General features: G+C 39.8%; 1 protein-coding gene across 1 annotated transcript in view; it reads left to right on the forward strand.

The window, feature by feature from the left end:
- The window catches only part of CLCN1 (chloride voltage-gated channel 1), a 55,463-nt gene that overhangs the window by 27,557 nt on the left and 8,721 nt on the right, over positions 1-19,185 (forward strand). Inside the window, exons 9-16 of the mRNA XM_064442076.1 lie at positions 1,313-1,438; positions 8,627-8,711; positions 11,248-11,349; positions 13,096-13,180; positions 13,610-13,759; positions 16,438-16,507; positions 18,123-18,233; positions 18,341-18,554. Of these exons, the coding sequence (XP_064298146.1) occupies positions 1,313-1,438; positions 8,627-8,711; positions 11,248-11,349; positions 13,096-13,180; positions 13,610-13,759; positions 16,438-16,507; positions 18,123-18,233; positions 18,341-18,554 (943 nt within the window). The remainder of the gene's footprint in view (positions 1-1,312; positions 1,439-8,626; positions 8,712-11,247; positions 11,350-13,095; positions 13,181-13,609; positions 13,760-16,437; positions 16,508-18,122; positions 18,234-18,340; positions 18,555-19,185) is intronic.

Below are 19,185 nucleotides of genomic sequence, written 5' to 3' on the forward strand. Positions count from 1 at the left end.
GCTGCTTCGACTGGCATAAGAAAAGGATTGCGTGGTAAGGTTACATAGATAGCACCACACCTAATAATTCATTCACTGCATTGTTCATAGGCAGGCAAGCCTTTGCAGCAAAGGAACAGGAGCCAGACATGCACAAAGTGCTACAGGATGCCACTGACATGGTTAACTTCATAAAAACAAGACCTTGAAACAGTACAATATTTACAATACTTCATAATAAGATGGGGAGTGACCATAAAAATCCTTTGTGCCATACAGACATTTTCTGGTTATCTTGTGGCAATAAGCTTTTAAAAGAGTTGTTGAATTTAAAGACCAGTTACACATTTTTCTTTTACAAAGAAATAAGTGTTCTGAATTTGCTGATCTTTTCTGTGATGACAAGTGTCAGTAGCATGCTACCTAAAAGTTATTTTTAGAAAAATAAACACACTTCATGTATTCCTTCAAGGTAAAATTGATGTTCTATCAGCAGGTGAGACAGTAACTTTTTCAAAAGAAACCTGTGGAGGTTTTGTAAATTTGTTGCCAAATACAATGTGTGTCACCTACAAAAATTCTCATGTGTACACTTAAAAAACTTGGAAACAGAACCTTATAACCCAATTAAAATCTTTCCAATTAAGAGTTTCAGTGGGTTTTGAACCCATTTGTTAAAGCTATAAAAATTCAACACCTTCTCATTAGTTTGCAAGAACAACTGATTGACATCAGGGAAGATGGAAATTTACTATCCAAATTTCAACAAAAATCTTTGCATAAGTGGTGGATGGGATTGAAAAAAATAGTATCATCATCTAGCAAGCACAGCCAATGATGCGTTTCTTGCATTTGGATTTATGTATCTTTGTGAGATATGTTTTTCAGCTATTACAGCCATTAAAACTGAGAATAGAAATAAACTGAACATAGAAGCAGACATTTGAATCACTGTATCACAAATTGTTATACCAGGATTTTAAAAAATAAAGACTATCAATACTTTTACTGTGAACAAAAATTTATTGTTCCATTAATAAAATTTTTTTTTTAAATTGTGTTTATTTCATCTTCATCTCATCCTTTTTTAATTTCTATTTTTTGTGTATGTTTTATATTGTACATAATATATTAGTATAGTAGTACATGCATATTATTTTTAAATAAATACACATAAATTGGGGAATATGTACTCAAAATTTTTTTATTGATACGTGTGAGTGATCAAAGTAGTTTGGAGATCACTGCTCTAGAAGATCATTTAGAAGCCTCTCTTATGCTTCTAACATTACACTTGTGATTTTAACTTTGCTCCCTTTCCAACTCTTTCTAGGAGTCCTTTTCAGCATTGAGGTCACTTCTACATACTTCGCTGTGCGCAATTATTGGAGAGGTTTCTTTGCAGCTACCTTTAGTGCCTTCATTTTCCGAGTCCTTGCTGTTTGGAACAAGGATGCAGGTAAGCTAAGAACCATTCCTACTCTTTTTGTACAAAAGTTGCTCTATTAATTTATTACTTTCCATCTTCCTCAAAACCACAACCTTCTGCTATAACGTGTGATTTCCAGCAGTACAGAAGGAAAGAGAAAGGGAAGCATATTAGGTCATCAATTGTACAACCCAATCTATTCTGGGGATATGACTGAAAAATGACTGAATATGAGTCCTTGCAACTAAGAGGGCCCCTGAGGTGGGATTTTTGCCTCTACTCAGCATAATGTCAAGGCTGAAAACACAGAAGTATCCCATCATGGAGGTTGTAATACATACTACAGTGTATGCTGCTGCAGTCTGCTGGAAATGTCATGGTCTGCTTTGGTTATCTCTTGATTAGAAGCATAAAAGCCAAATAGTCCAGAAAATTGAGATGATAAAATGATTAGGAGGCTGCAGGATTGGTAGGATATGATTGAAGGTCCTGAAAAAATCATGGTCTCAAGTAACTGAAAAGCATGAGTGCAACATTTGGGCAGGCAGAAACAGCACAGAACAAGCTTGTTCATGAGAGCATTAGCCGGACTACAAGTGTAGGAACAGTGACTTTCCATTTGTGGACACTGAAAATATAAGGGACCAGCTGTATCAGCTGAATGTTCACAAGTTCTAGGGACCTGATGAGATTCATCCCAGAGTACTGAAGGAGCTAGCAGATGTTATGGCAGAACCCCTCTGGATCATCTACCAAAGGTCATGGGAGTCTAGGGAAGTCCCTGCAGACTGGATGCTAGCCAATGTTATTCCAGTCTACAAAAAGGGCATGAGGGAAGACCCAGGGAACTACAGACCTGTTAGTCTAACCCCAGTTCCTGGAAAAATTATGTAGAAGGTTTTACTGAGTACTACTGCAAGGCATTTAAAGAATAATGCAATCATCAGGCACAGTCAACATGGGTTCACAAAGGGAAAGACCTGTCTAGCTGGTTTAATATTCTTCGATGATAAAATCACCTACGTAGTAGATGAAGGGAAGGTGGTGGATGTAGTTCTTCTGGATTTTAGTAAGGCTTTTGATACTGTTCTTCACAGCATCCTTCTGGACAAGTTGTCCAACTGTGGGATGAGCAGGTTCAAGGGGCACTGGGTGAAGAACCGGCTGAAGGGCAGAGCTCAAAGGGTTGTATTGAATGGGACTACATCTGGCTGGTGACTGGTCATCAGCGGTGTTCCTCAAGGTTCTATTCTAGTGCTGGTCCTGTTCAATACATTTATCACTGAGCTGGATGCAGAATTTGAATGCACCATTAGCAAGTTTGCTGGTGATACCAAGCTGGGAGGTGCTGTTGACTCTCTTGAGGGACAAAAGGCCTTGCAGAGCGATCTAGATAGATCCCTCTGGTCTATAATTGGGCTATGATTAATGGGATGAAATTTAACAAGTCCAAATGCTGGATTCTGCACGTGGGACAGAGTAATGCTGGGCACAAATGTAAATTGGGAGAGGAGTGGCTGGAGAGCAGCCCTGCAGAAAAGGATTGGGGGGGTGCTGGTTGACAGTAGCCTCAACATGAGTCATCAGTGAGCCCCGACAGCCAAGAGGGCAAACCGCATCCTTGGGGTGGATCAAACACAACAAAACCAGCCAGTCAAAAGAGGTGATTATTCCACCATATTCAGCGTTGGTGCAGCCCCACCTTGATTACTGTCTGCAGTTCTGGGCCCCACAATTTAAGAAGGATGTAAAGGTCCTTGAATGCCTCCAGAGGATGTCAGCAAAGCTGGTGAAAGGGTGGGAAAGAGTGTCCTATAAGGAACAGGTAAGGGCTTTGAGCTTGTCTAGTTTGGCGAAAAGAAGGCTGAAGGGTGACCTCCTTCTGCTCTACAGCTTCCTGAGGAGGGGAAGTGGAGGAGGAGGTGCTGATCTCTTCTCCCTGGTATCCAGTGATAGGATGCATGGGAATGGTTGAAAGCTGCGTTAGGGGAGGTTTAAACTGGACATTAGGAAGTATTTGTTTACTGAGAGGGTGGTCAAACAGTGGAACAGACTTCCTAGATAGGTGGTCGGTACCCCAAGCCTGTCAGTGTTTAAGAGGCATTTGGACAATGCCCTTAATAACATGCTTTACCTTGATCAGCCCTGAATTAGTCAGGCAGTTGAACTAGATGGTCATTATAGGTCCCTTTGAACTGAAATAGTACATTCTATTCTATTCTATTCTATTCTATTCTATTCTATTCTATTCTATTCTATTCTATTCTATTCTATTCTATTCTATTCTATTCTATTCTATTCTAATACTGTGGGAATGGCAGAAGTCTGTCATTTCTTTGTAAACTTCTTGCTCATAATGTCTTTCTCTTTTATTCTTGGGTTATTTATTTTATTGTTCTGAGCTGCATGTGAGCAGTTACCTTACTTAAAACTGCTCCAAGTTCTGTCTCGCTTGACTTCACATGGGTGGATTTTATTGTGCTAAAACATTATTTCACTTGAATATTCTCTTGAAGAAGAGAAATGACTGCACTTTCTACTTGAATGTACCAAGTGACTACATCTTTGCTGTGAAACACTACCTCATATTGAGGGGTATTCAACCATCAGATCTGTCACAAAACCCACATCTTTCTGTTCTTTCCAGAGGAAAATATAAGAAATTCAAAGACAGATGACAGGAGATAATCTCCTATCCTTCACTTTATCTCTTAGCTCCCTTGCTGATTTCTCAAATAATTAGAAATTAGCTTAATCCTGAAACATCTTAATTGCTGTCTCTTCTTCAAAATCATCCAGATGGCTTTAATAGCCATATTAATGGCTCCTTACATTCTGCTTCATTGTCTACCTGGGTTAAAAAGTTCCATGATCTGTGAAAAATAGTTCCTTTTCATAGTTCTGAATTTTCTTTGTCTGTGTTGTCGGTCTCCTTATCCTTCCATTAAGGAACTAGAAACTTTTGTCTAGCTAACTTATTCATTATTTTATGATCCTTTATCATGCCTGCTCAAACTTATTTTTCATGTCTTTTCGTGCTCATTTCATTCTGAAAATTACAAGCCCAGTCTTTTCAGTCTTTGTTCAATCAAGGGTTTTTCTTAGGCTCCCTCTCTCATGTCTTCACAATCTCTAAAGTCTTGTCTACTCCTGGAAGTTATGCAGTTGGTAGATAAGCAGACGTCTTTGTGCTAGTTTCCTGTATGGCTATGATTATCACCCAGCAAGAAAGCCTTTGTATGAGGTGGATTAATGTACTTGAAAGTGGAAGAAACTGCTTCCCTTAATGTGCACTATGCACATCTACCTGTAATGTTCATGTAGAACATATAAGCTATTACAAATTCATACATAATATGTGAACTAACTTTTCTGCTTAGGCAAGCATTTGCCATCTTCTTCAAGAATATGTTTTTAAGCTAAAATGATCAGAGTTCCAAGCAGATGTGACTATCAGATGGATTTATTGGGAGCCATTACAATACTACAATGCAATATTGTGCATTATGATACCATTTTTATACAGCTCTAACACATTTCTAGCAGCCACAGTTAGGAAAAAGGTAAAAAGGCCATTTTCTTAGAGCTGTCTACACTGATCCAACTCTCTTGAAATACTGTTGTTAAATTAGATTTCTTTCCAATGTATCAATAATCTTCCCCCTCTGTATTACTTTGCATTCATCAAGACAGAAAGTTGCCTTTCTCATGCAGTCCTCTCTGCTCCCAGCCAGGTTAAACTGATTCAGTATCACATGCAGATTTTGCTGTTTTCCTCAGAAATTTCATAATCATAGAAAGATTTAGTTCAGAAGAGACCCCTTGAGCTCTCTACTCCAAACTCATGCTTACAGCATGGACAACTTTCTGCTGCCTCTCTGGGCAACTGTTCCAGTGCTGAACCACCCCTCCAAAAAGAAGCATTTGCTCTTTATATGAAGACAAAATTCCCTTATTGGAAGTTGTGCTTATTGCCTCTCTTTCATTGTGTCTTTACAACTTCTCCATGAGGTAGGGAGGACTGCTGTTAGAACCATATTGGGCTGTCTCATTTCCAGGCTGAGTAGTTCCTGCAGCCTCTCCGTGTGCCCATGCCCTGGACCATCATGGGGCTTGCCACTGGACTGTCTACAGTTTTGTAACATTTCATTTGTACTGGGTTTTCTCAATGTGGCTTCTTCAGTGCCATATAAAAGTAAATAATCACCACCATCAACTGTATGGTTGTGCTTTTGCTGATGCGGCCCAGTATGTGGTCAGCTTTCATTGTCACAAGGACACGTATTAAGCATTGTATCCACCAGGATCCACTGGCATGAGAGCAGAGCTTTTCCTGTTCGCTAGGCCACCAGACTGAACAGACACGTGTCATTCCAGTTGCAGGAATAAATATTTGCCTTTGTTGACTTTATGTCAGCTCCTCCAGTTTGTGGAGGCTGCTCTGAATGAAGCCATCCAGGTGACAAACCACCCCCTTCTCTCCCTCCCCAGTTCAGAATGGTCACCGACGAGTGAGTTCCATCCTGTCATCCAGGACATTGATGCAGATGTTAAACACAATCAGCTCCAACACTGACCTCTGAAAAAATCCATTCAATACCACAGGGCCCTAAGACAGCAATTAGCAACTCCTGCTATGTGCATACTATGACATGTATCATTACATGTCTGACATGATAAACTCACTTTTTTTTTTCTCTTTGGGCTAGCTTCTGATCCATGACAATATTTTTCCTTTTGCTGTTTGAGCAGTGGTCCTCTACATGAGGCTCCACAGCTTCATGTGGGACCTTTATAATCTAAATAAATAGCATTCCCCTTAATCTCGTTTTACTGTTTTGTTAAAAAACTCCACGTCACTAAATTTTTATTCATTTGAATTATCCTTCTGAGTTTTTTTCCTTGGCTTTGGGGTTCAAAACAGGTATTTCCAGGGTTGTGTCCTTTTAAAATCTAATGTATTTAACCAGTTTGTCAGGTGCTAATGCACAGCTCTCTGTACTTTATCACACTGCTGTACAACCTTCTTAAACAACTAAGCTACCCATCGGACCCTCCCCAGACCCTGGAAGCCCTGCTGCTCATTAGGTAAAGTGATTATTTTTGTTTTTAATAGGTCATCCACCTCTTCCCTAATCTTCCTCAGATCTTAATGCCTTTTAAGTCCACAGCTTATTTAACACCTCCTTTACTGTGATTTTTTACATCCAGGATGCATCATTGCTACTATGAAGTAGCAGGTAGGGAAGCAATCACATCAGGGTAGACAGGTGCAAGCAAGTTGTGTAGCATCTCACTAAAATTCTTTTCTTTCTTAGACCCCCAAAATCTTTGCTGGTTTCTGGATACCAATGGCTTTGTTGCCTGGCTTTAGACCATTATCTGTACTTTCCAAATAACATCTGGCCCATTATGGTTGACTGCTGCGACTTAGGCCCCTGTTTGCTAATCATGGAAGGCTGGAGTTCTGCAATCTGCAGGGTTTCTGCTTTAGCATTTCCTGAGCCTTCATCTGATTTGCCATAGTGTTTTACACCTTGCTTTCCTCCTGCTCTTTCTGATCACTTCTACAAATGGTTCTGTGTTATTTTTAAGTTCAAAGCTTTTTCAAGTAGACTTTCCCATTAACTAGACTTTCTCATTTCTTTTTATTTCTCTTAACTTTCACCTTGTAAGAGCTGGACAACTACTCTAAACTAGCAGAGTTTGTAGCCAATGGAGAGAAAAGGGCTTAGCCACGCAGCTTCAGGATGGCTTACTCAGGAAAGAGGATGATGATAGGTGGGATGAATCTTTCTGTAGAATCTCTGCCTTGTGGAAGTAGAGAGGGAACCTAGAAGGAGTTTGACTAAGTGCTGTGGCTGTTTCCTTTCACCCTGGTCATCTTTGCCACCCTGTGGCAAAACTCTTTGAAAGTAAGCCCTACTATACATTTAATGCACTCTCATTTAGTCACCTAGACTATCTTTTCTAAAACTAAATTGAGATGATTCCTTTCTTGGGATAATTAACAAAAAGAGGACATCCTGTGTTTCACCATCTTCCTTCCCTGACTGTTATTCCACCTCTCTCTTGTACAACCTCTGTGTTAGTTGGACCTTTCCATTCAACTCACTTCCCTGGCAGAGGACTAATCCAGGAAAAAAGCAGATGGGTTTCCTGGTAGGTTTAATGAGGTGAAAGAACTCAGTGAAGGCTTTGACATGTGTCAGAGTGGGCCTGATGGGAGGGAAGAACAGTGCAGCCAGGAGAGAAGGAATGGGGTGAAGAAACAGGGAGTAAGATCTTCCCATTTTAGATATTAGCATGCTCTTAGACAGGCTTAGCTGTCTTAGGTAATGTAACCCACACAGATCTGATTAAATTATTGCTCTAAACCTGGTCCTATCTGACCAGTTAACAAGTAAATAATGCATACTGGAATTATCATGTAATGTTGGATTTTCACTGCTTATTTTCTTTCCTCATTGTGCTCATTCATGTCCTCATTCATCTAGGGCAAGTTGGGATTTACATCTATCCTCATTCAGCTGCATTTCCATGCTGCACTAGACTGGTAATTTGTATTTCACCTATTAGCATATAGATACTGTTTCCACACAGTTAGGTACCTCCAGGTAAAATCAGGGCAGGTTTCAACATCTGAGTCATTTTAGCAATGCAACACTACCAGGAGAGGAGAGCTGGAGAAGATGGGGCTTAGCTGATCTTTTCCATCTCTGATCTCTAAGACTTTAATTCTTTTGGTAGCAGTCAAAAATTTTGCAGATATAACTTTGAGAGGATCTGAGTTTTGTTTCTAGAAGGCAATCACAACTGTGTGACATGGCTTCTCCAGATATGTAAGCACTGCCTGCCTTGGCAGAGACTTTTGAGAGACAGTGAGTATAGTGGGAAGAGTTTTTATTTCTATAAGAATGGATGGTAGGAGCAAAGAAAGAAAGAAGAAAAAGCTTTAAAAATCTGGTATTGTAGCTTAAAAAATACATATACATTCTCTGAAAACAAACGTGTGCCTTCTAGAATGCTAAGGTTGCAAGTGCTCAAAAATGGGCACTACTAAAATCAGAGCAGTCTGCCAATCTGTAATATTGCATATAATGTCATAAAACCACACAGGAGCATGCATATAACTAGTTCCCCTGTTCCTACCCCTAGCATTTACAGCATTTAACTTCTCACTTCATTATTCCCTTTCCTCCTTTATCTCTTCTTCAGTTACCATCACAGCCCTGTTCAGAACAAACTTCCGCATGGATTTCCCCTTTGATCTGCAAGAGCTGCCAGCATTTGCTGTAATAGGGTAAGTTTCCAGGAGCCTGCCTCCTTGCTCTACAAAGGTTATCATGTGAGTTCTGTTAGGAATTATTTTGCAAAACAGTTGATGCTCTTTTAAACAGCTTGATTGTCACAATTAAGGCCTCTGCCTGTTAGGATTCCTCCTTCAGAAACGGTGCCCATGTAACAGGTAAGGAAGGAAATGTGGGTATTATCACACTGTTTGTTATTTCTTTTCCATATATCTTTTTCAGAAATTAAGTTCGGGGGGGGGGAGGGGGGGAAAGTAAGTCTAACTTGGTCTAGGTTCTGGGTATAGATTTACTGAATGGACCTTTAACTATGTTGATGGCATCCCCAAATGAATAGACCCAACAAGTATTGGCTTTTCACTTGACAAAAATGGGCCAAAAGATTTAACCAGGAATTTTCCCTTTTACAAGGTCAGAATGGTTATCCTTTCAAGAGAGGTTGGTACACTCGATATCATGGCAAGGTAATGATCTGAACTGTAATTAGATCCAGTGAGAAAAACAGTTAATTTATTGAGTGCCAGTTTTATTTTATTTATGGAGATATCTGAGTTGGTTTCATTTGTGGAGGAAATTTTGGGAAAAGAAAGAATGAACTTCAGAAAAATGAGAAGACAACTGGGAGATACTAGAGAAAAACTGAGTTTGGAATTGCTGTGAGGAAAAGTCTTGGGTTAGAGCTTCAGAAGAGCTCCAGGGAAATCACTACAGAGCAGTAGTGAAGGGAATACACTGTAGAAACAAATACCTGTGCTAGCACTGTGAATATATTCTGTGGCAAGACCTGGATCCAAGACTAAAAACATAGGTGAGGTTTTCCATCTCCTTTTAGTAGGCTGCTCTCATATTTGTTTACTTGAATATGAACTCAAGTGGGATTTTTGAAGGCATCAAATATGTTGAAAATCTATGAATATACAGGACCTTTTGCTAGTAATATGTATCCACTTCATTCTTGTCCTTAAATAGACTTACATGCTGAACTCAGGGGAATCTGTTTGTTTAGACTGGTGGAGACAAAGGTAATCCTTATGGTTTACAGCTGATAGAATGCAAAACTTTTTGTCATTCCATTTTGAACAGAGATGGCAGAGCTGCTTTTTTGCGTACTGTACATAGGCTAGGAAATTAGTATATGACAACTGTGAAATTCTTTCAAATGCCTGGGTGTCCAATGTGGTAGTTTAAAAAAAAAAAAGCTAAAGACTTGGATAGTCTTGGATAAAGTCCTGATGCCAGCTTGGAAGGCTCCAAATTCTCTTAACATTAAGTCTCAAAGATGAACTCTCTTTCTATCCAATATATTTCTTCACTTTCAGGTAGGACAAAAAAACTGAGCCAGCCCAACCACTATCAACAGGTAGATCTTGTTCTTCTGTGTCAGCAAATGTTGTTAATTTGCAAAATGTATACAGGAGGAACACTTCTGTTTTGTTGACAAATTGATAGGCAGGAATGGAGGGATATATTTTTTAATATAAAGTAGTATAAAGAAATTCAGGTTACTGTGCAGCCCTTAGGCTTGTAGTGCCTAAGGGACTGGTCTATTTCAACAGCAGTGCTAAACAGTGCTGGCTTAAAATATTTAAGAGAAGCTTATTGGACATGTTTTTCTGTGAATAGCTTTATATTTAGTTTAAACTTGTTTCTATGCAATTTTTAAATGAACAAGCAGGATTTTTTCAACATACAACTTTTTAAGCAAGGTAAATTCATCTTTGAATGAGATTTGGCAAAGGTCTGCATAACATATAAGAAAGGAAGATTCCATTATTTTTAAAGATTAATAGAATGAAAATGTTATTTATTTATCCTCAGTATTTTGTGGGTTAATTGCCACATTAACTAATACTTCCCATTACCAATTCTAAATGCACTCTTTTTTCACTCTTTTTCTTTTTTACTTGACCTTTGAGTATTAAGCCCTATTTATCCAGGTCTCCTTAAGCTAGAGAGCACAACGATCAAGGCCAGTCCTTAGGCAACTATACTTTTTTGGCTTTATTAGTATCAGGAACATAGATCAAAGTGATTAGGATCATAGAGATTACATACTCTGCTTTAGGCACAAGAGTTGCTATTACTTTTAATATTTGATGTAGGTGTATAATTTTGCTGAATCAGAGTTAAACTCCCTTCATTTTTACTATTTCCTGTTCCAATCTGATGTCTAAGTTCTGATGATATTGGTCTTTGCTCAGTTGCTCTTCTCCAGTCCCCACTGAGATATTAGTCCTTTTTTACAGATTATTTTCTATGTTTTTATAGATGAGATTCCCCCCTCTAAGCAAGAGAAAATTTAAGAGGTAAAATGTCAGTGTGTGTGACAAAGAGTCCAAAATAATCTCTCCCCTTTCATCAGGTAGTCAGTGTTTTCAATTGAGTTGCTGTAGGAGTAACCCTCTAGGTGACATTTAAAAGACTTCATAAACAGCTGAAGATTAAAAACACTTAAACTCAGTTTCTTGGTTGATGGTTTGTGTATTATCTGTTGTTTGGTATAATTTTATTTCATTTTCTCCACTTTAGGATATGTTCTGGATTCCTTGGAGCATTTTTCGTTTATCTCAATCGCCAAGTGGTCCTATGCATCCGGCGTCATACGGCTCTGAGCCAGTTCCTCACCAAATAGTGAGTGCCTTTGAAGATATTCTCTTTAGGGACCAGATTTTTATACCCCACTGGTACTGGATAGTAACAAATTCTTTCTGGAAGCTAGTAGGACTATTTCAAATGTAAGATAGTAAAAATACAAGAAACTGATATTATATGAGAATAAGATATCTGCAAAGATCAAGAGAATTTGTTCTGAGCTGGATTTTCTTCATGACCAGCCCAAATAGTTTCAAACAGCTTCTCGATTTAGAAGGGAGATTCTGTAATATTCATTAAGAGGACAAGGGAAACTACTGCTTGGAAAGAACTTGTTTTTAATTAGAAAATCAATGATCATGCTTCTTAAGATCATGCTGCTTCTGCTTATTTTTTCTTAGAATCTTTAAAAAAATCAATTAAATATAATTTATATTTAAGAAAATTAAATACACCTGAAATCTAATGTCTTTAAAATCTAAAATTTTTTAATCAAAATGTAAAGAATGTGCTGCAGTATTGCAATTACTGCATACTTACAAACCAAAAGCTGAAACTGAGAGTAACCAAATGGTGTGAATTGCAGTATGGAAGAGAAATGCAAAACAAAATAAAAATCTTAGCAATAAAGGTTTTACAGGTCACTTGAAGATACTTTTCCCCCCTCTAATAAAGTTATAAACTCCAAAGTTATAACCTGAAGGAATAAAGGTGTCTAACTGTAAATATCTTCAGTCTCTTTACAGAAGAAATCAGATGCTATGAGAATTTTTTAAGTCGAGAGGTGTGGATGACCTGCATTTCTTAGCAAGTTGCAGATCTGAGCAGAAGAAAACAACTACTTAAAGAGAAGTTCAGACTAATTTAATTTATTATGTGGAAGAAAAACAGTCTTTCTTCATTATGTAGCATAATAACAGGCACCAGCAGCACCATCAAAGAAAGTTAATAGACAAGTGGAGCAAAGCCTGAAAAGTGGGAATTTACTTTAAACTTTTGACTAATTTCTCTGAATTCTGTAGGTTCTTAGACTGAAAGAAATCAAAGGTTATGTTATGTTTTCCTGACTACCACAGCATCTCAGCTAGAACTTTCTGTATGGAACACAGTAATTTGTCAGGGGAGGCCTGACAGGATTAGTCCAGCCCATGGAGGCAGCTTAGACTCATGTTGCCTTAGTGCCTGTGAAGTGTACCCAGAAACTCATCCTGGTACTGGACACAGCAGTATGAAAGCATAGATGTCTTCAGCCTGCTGTTCAACTATGCCCCACTGGCCCAGCACAGCTAGACCCACTAATCACCAAGGACACCTTCCCAAAAATTGTAACAGTCAGCAATTCAAAAAGCAGTTATTCTCATAAGAATTAATGCAATGGGGGGATGCATGCAGAAATGTATGAAAAAACCTTACATTTAAATACACTAGGACAGGATGCATTGCATGGGGGATGAGGAGGCAAGATTGGCATAATCAGGACAAATGGAGGTGGTCCTGGTTTTTGACAATAGGTGAAGTCTGTGCATTTTGTACATCCCTCTCTCCCTCCATCCCTCCCAGTACCTTAATTCTGATAGGAAAAATGGCTTTGCTGACAGCTGAACTCTCTAGGAATGATGGTGATCAGTGGAGCAGGGCATTAAATTGCTGGTAAGACAACTCCAAAGCAATGGATACAGATGTGGCAAAGAGCTTTCACAGAAATAGCATTCCTAGTCCTGCAGTGATAGTGCTACAAGAAAAGAATGTGAGGTTATATTTCAATAAACTTTTCTTTCTTTTCAGCCGCCTCATATACCCTGGGGTTATAACCTTCCTTATAGCAACTGTGACCTTTCCTCCAGGATTTGGGCAGTTCATGGCAGGAGAGGTGAGAGTGGGATGTGTATTCGCAATTCTGTGCAGTTCTGCAGAACAGTCTTCCCTTACCCTGTGCCCCAATAAACCATAAGGTTTTATGTCATGGAAAGAGGAAGAAAGATTTGGGGGGAGTTTGGACTGAGGAGGGACTATAACCTGAGACTTATGATCTCTGCTATCTCCTTCATATAAAACTTGAAAAAGATCCACTCTCCTAAGCAAGTAATAAGGAAGATGTTACCCCATGTGTGAAAGTTATCCTTTCACCAGTTCAGGTAAAGTCCATCTATCTCTCTTCCTGAAGACTAAAAATGTGAATTAAGTCTCATAATCATCAATTACTGAAGTAAAAATCTCCTCCGCTTTCTTGGAACAGAGGTAGAATATTTGCTCCATCTAATCTCATGGCTCATGCCTGGTTTTCTTTTTTGCTGTTTAGTTGATGCCACGGGAAGCCATCAGCTCTCTCTTTGATAACTATACCTGGGCAAAATACACAGGGGACCCTCAGATCCTAGGGAAATCTGCTGCCTGGATCCATCCCAAAGTCAGTGTCTTCATCATCATCCTGCTTTTCTTTCTCATGAAGGTAGGAAACCCAGTTCACCATAACCCTTCTCCACTCAGAGTGAATGTTCTTGATCCTTTCTAGAATAGCTTGTGAACTGCCAATGATGACTTGCTGGGTATTGAATGAAGCACTACAACTGAAATGGGGTCTTACATCTTTCAAAGTGATTTTTGTCCCCCTTGAATACAAGATTACCAAAATTATTAGGGAATAGTTTTCTGGCCTTAATATAGTGACCTCCTTCACTGCTCCCTAGGTCATCTTCCTCATGCATCCTGCTGAATGACCCTTGGTACCCAACGTGTAGTAATTCATAGGGAAGACTATATCAGGAAAGGTTTCTCAAGTTCCAGAAAAATAAGTAATAGCGTAAAAAGTTCTTGGATAATTTACATTTGGTCTAAATAAAACCTGATATAGTCTACTTAATACTTCCGACTACAGATAGGAGACAAATAAGAATATGCAAGCACAATCCACAATGATGTGAGACTCAGGGATTTGTTAGCAGTACTGTAACTTGATGGAGAAATGCAGCTGAAAACAGTTTTGCTCACTTCTCAGAAAGCAACAGTGGAGTAAATGTTCTGAGCTGACATGGTCTATGGAAGTTGCAACTGTTCAGCCTCTGAAAGAATCAGCTGCATAACTGACACATGACAGAGCAAGAGAAGAGATCTGAAAGAAGAAAACATTATATTCCAGTATTCAAAATACAAGTAGCAAGAAAGAAATTTTCGGGGAGGGGGGGGAGGTAAGAGGGTAACAATATCATAGAAATGGTGGATTTTTTCATTGTAAAGGAGCAAAAGAGCTGAGGCCACCTTGCAATCTTGCAATATCAGTTGAACATTTCAGTAGATCAGGAATGGACATCAATGATTGATTGACACAGCTGATTCCACCGAAAGTAAAACTGTATTAAATTTCTGATGGGCAGTTAGGGTTCTGCTTCTGTGACAATTCTGATTACAGTGTACCAAGCAGATAAGGTCTCATTTACTGGAAAAGAAGAGGGATGGACTACATCTATATCTATCCTGAGTACATCTGTTCTCCTTTGGAAGCCTTGTATCCTAAAACACTATATTCATTGGCCTTGTCCCATTAACTAAAGGCTTCTTCAACTCACTAAATAACTGCTTCAAGCAGTTTATTTTCTTCTGGATATATTCTGAGTTAGGATAGACCATATAAAAAAGAAACTGCTGTTTCAGCTCTGGGCAAAGATTTGGCCTGATTCTCCAATGCACTATAGTCCCAATTCTCAGCTATATTTGGCCTGGGTTCAGTACTGCAAAGACAGAGCTTAGTTAGCAGTACTCCACTTCCACAGCTTGCTGGCCTCTGTAGCCAGCCAGGAACTTCTCCTCTGGAATATTTAAATGGCTTATGGAAGGAGGAGCAACAACCAGTATCAAACTGATGGTGCAACCCATCCTCTCAGCATGTTCCTCTACCATGGGCCAAAAGATGCTGTTCTGCTGGGTCACTGTTACCTTTGTAGAGTGCTTTCCTAAATGGAAGGCTACATCCTGGCTTCTTTTTCCCCTTTATGCCAACCATCCTATGAGAGTTACAGTGGAAAAGCTGTCTTGGGCAGATTTCCTCTCACAAAACTGATGGTCTACAGCTCAGTATCTTGTCTACAGCTACAACAACGTCTACAGAGGCATCACTTCCTCAAAGGTGGACCTTGAACAGGAAAGATTTGCCCGCTCTGTGGAGAATATGGTCCTGAAATACCTGAAAGTATTGCTCTTGATGTGCTGGACCATGGTTGGCTCTCTCCTATGGATGATACTGCTGCAGCAAGGGACATCTTGCCAGTACACTTCTTTGTACAAGCTTTTGAAACAGCAGCATCCTCTGTGTTTCCCTCAACTATGGGAATCTCTTGTCATTGCCTGAGAAGGTCTGAGTGTATTGGCCTTTGAGGTGTTTGTTAGATGTTTGTTAGGTGTTCGTTAGTCTGTTGCCTCCAGAAGAAGTCTATATCTGCTGGGCTAAGTCAGCATTTGAACTGGTCTTAGCAGTACCAGGACAGATTTAATCATTTTGCCCAACACAGTGATAGGACAAGAAGCAACAGACATAAGCTATAATAAAGAAAACTTAGGACAGTTGGACTTCAGGGAAAAAAAAAATCTCCCTGGACTGTGGGTCAGCAGTGGCACAAATGCCCAGAAAAGCTGGGGAATCTCCACCCTTCAAGATGTTCAAAACTCACCTGGACAAGGCCCTGAGCAACCTGATCTAACTTAGTAAGTAGCCCTTCTGGGAGAAGGAAGTTGGAGGAAAGACCTCCAGAGTTTGCTTCATACTGAAATCTTTCAGAGTCTGAAATTTTGATAACCTTGTTCTATGAAAACCTAAGCTGTTTGGAGCAGTATGAAATCTCAAATTCTGAGGTCCAAGGCAAAGAAGCTCTCACGTTCATCCATCCCTGTGGTGACTCAGCTTTCCTGCCACCACAGCAGTTGCCCAGAGGTCCTCTGCATCAATCTTGGTGTGTGGCCAGAGTTCCTCCAGCTCCCCTTCACACCCCACAGGCGTTTTACCCTTCACTTTCTGGCTGAACTGCCAGATCCCTCAGAACATGGCTCTTCATGGATTCACAGGCTGGGCAGCAGAGTGGGGCTGCAGGAAATGCTGTTGCTGCTCAGTAACAATCACACCCTCTGCCTCTGTTCTAGTTCTGGATGTCTGTCATTGCTACCACGATGCCAATCCCCTGTGGAGGCTTCATGCCTGTTTTTGTTCTAGGTGAGTTTCAATTGTGTTTTGCAGCATATAGGTCTGACAGGTGGAGGATAAGAAAGGCATTGCATACGTACCCGAGAGGTTTCTTCTAGTCGATGAGGAGTCACCACTTGATGTCTATGACAAGCTTGGTTAACAGTCCATATACCAGCTTCTGAGTCTCTGATTTTGTCATTTTCCTATCCCCAAATCCAAATGCTGAGAAGGAAATCCCTGTCCTTTTACATAAAGGAAGCCACACTGTGGGGAAGCATGCTGAGCCATGGCCTTCTGATTTCTCTGCCTCTTCACCTACAGAGAAACTCTTATCCTACAATTAGCAGTAGTTGCTCCTTTCAACCCTGAGGGCCAACTAGAAGAGATAACCTCAAAACTAGTACCTGCAATGTAATCCACCGCTTACTCATTTCTTCTGACTGAAATATGGTAACATATGGGAATTTATTGGTTTTTAACTCCAACTTGGTTTTAATTCCAAGACCAAAAAATTAAAAAGAATATGATGCTAGTGTTAAGAAAGAGAAGCTATGTTAGACGAAAGTATACAAGATCATGAAGTTCAGCATTAAGTATCCACAGCTCTTAAATGAAATGGTATGTGCTAAGGACCTCTGGGTTCTGGCAGGCTGCAACTAAACATGAGTCAGTAGCATTCCCTTGCAGTGACTAAGGCTAACCACAAACAAGGCTGTATTAGGAAAAGCCTAGCCAGCAAGGTAAATAAATTGGTTATTTCCCTGCATTCACCATTTTGGACACAATTCTGGAATATTGTGCCATTCTGTGTACACTGATACAAGAGACGGTGACAAAGTGCAATGAATGCCAGTGGAGGCCACTGAGATTGTTGGGGTGCTAGAGCACAAAAACAAACAAGGAGAATCTAAGGAAGCTGGGTTTGTTCAGCCTGCAGAAGAGAAGGCCAAGAGGGATCTACTGTGGCCTTCACCACCTAATGCAGCAGGGGATAGAAGATAAAAAGACTCCTCTTAGAGACACACAATAAATAGGAGGTAAAGGCACAAGTTGCAACAGGGGAAATTCTGATGGGACGTAAGGAAAAAATGGTTTCCTTGGTTAAGGTGCTCAGAAAGGCTGGAGAATCTCCGTCCTTGCAGATTTTGAAAGCTTGGCTGGACAAGGCCCTGGGCGACTTATTCTCACTTTGAAATTAGCCCTGTTGTGAGCAGGGGTCAGAACAAGGCCTCCAAAAATCCCTTCCCAACTAAACTCTTCTTTAAGTTGTGATTCTAGTGTTTGGACATTCGTAGAATGAGTGTGTGAAGGGCTCTAACTGAGAGCTGGACTGACACTGTACATATTCTGAAAATATTTCCTCCTACCTGGGAATCACAAATACCATTGTGCCTGGTGTGCCTAAGTGGAATAATGAGGGGGTCAAGTGTATTTACATATCGTAGTACCTTTTTGTCCCATTGGAGTCTAACTTCTATATTTTGTAACTGAGAACTACTCTTTAGTCCCCAGTATAATTTTAACGTAAGTTTTAATTTTGTTTCTGTTAGAAAATACTCAGGTGAGTGCCCAGCATAGTTGCACAGCACAGACTGAGCATTCCTTAGATGTTAATTCCATAATTATCAGTGGTATTTTCCAGGTGCTGCATTTGGGCGTCTTATCGGGGAAATCATGGCATCACTTTTTCCCAATGGGATCCTCTTTGATGGTATTGTTTATCAAATCTTACCTGGAGGGTATGCTGTCATTGGTGAGTCTCCATGTCTTTCTTTTTCATGACTTTCCTGTTTGACACGACATGCTCGTCCTATATGACAGTCTTCTCTCCCTATTCCTTTTCCACCTTACCTGCGAAAGGTGCAGCAGCTCTGACAGGAGCAGTGAGCCACACTGTCTCCACTGCTGTGATCTGCTTCGAGCTGACAGGCCAGATCTCTCACATCCTCCCCATGATGGTGGCTGTCATTCTTGCCAACATGGTGGCCCAGAGTCTGCAGCCCAGCCTCTATGACAGCATCATCCAGGTGAAGAAGTTGCCCTACCTGCCAGACCTGGGCTGGAATCACATAAGGTATAGTAGTACAGCAGAGGTGCAGGCAGGGAGTGGCAAAGAAATAAAGCAGAAGAAGATGAGATCATGGGAGAATAAAAGGTCATGAAAAGGGGGTAGTATTACAAAGAAAATAAAAAGGCAGAATAGCCTGGAGCAAGAAAAACAAGTGGTGGAGTAGAATTAGGGTTCACACATGGAAATGGAGAAAAATCACCATCTTTTTTTCACTGAAAGCACCAGTTTGAATAATCTGCAGTGTTAATGAATTTGTATTAATATTGCTTCACTTTAAAAATTTGAGAGTCACGTGTCTCATTTTCATTCTTTTCTGAATTCAGAGCTGTTTGGGTTTTTTTCTCCAGAAAATGTTTGAAATATCATTTTATTTGGATAATTTGCTTAAAACAAAATTCAGGTATTCATATACATTTCTTCCTTTTTCTAGTATATATAATATACACAGGTATGTATATATAAAATATCTATACATGTATGTATTTGTATGTGTGTATTTTTATGGTGAGGGGTAATGGAGTAGAATACAACTGTAATGAAAATCCAGTTAATCTGTGTTGAGTCTGTTGGAAAGTTCTCTTTGGTTACTCCCACAGAAGATTATTTAGGAACTGTGTTGAGAACACTATTTAAA

This window comes from Phalacrocorax carbo, chromosome 1, assembly GCF_963921805.1.
Source record: "Phalacrocorax carbo chromosome 1, bPhaCar2.1, whole genome shotgun sequence".
Taxonomy (NCBI): domain Eukaryota; kingdom Metazoa; phylum Chordata; class Aves; order Suliformes; family Phalacrocoracidae; genus Phalacrocorax; species Phalacrocorax carbo.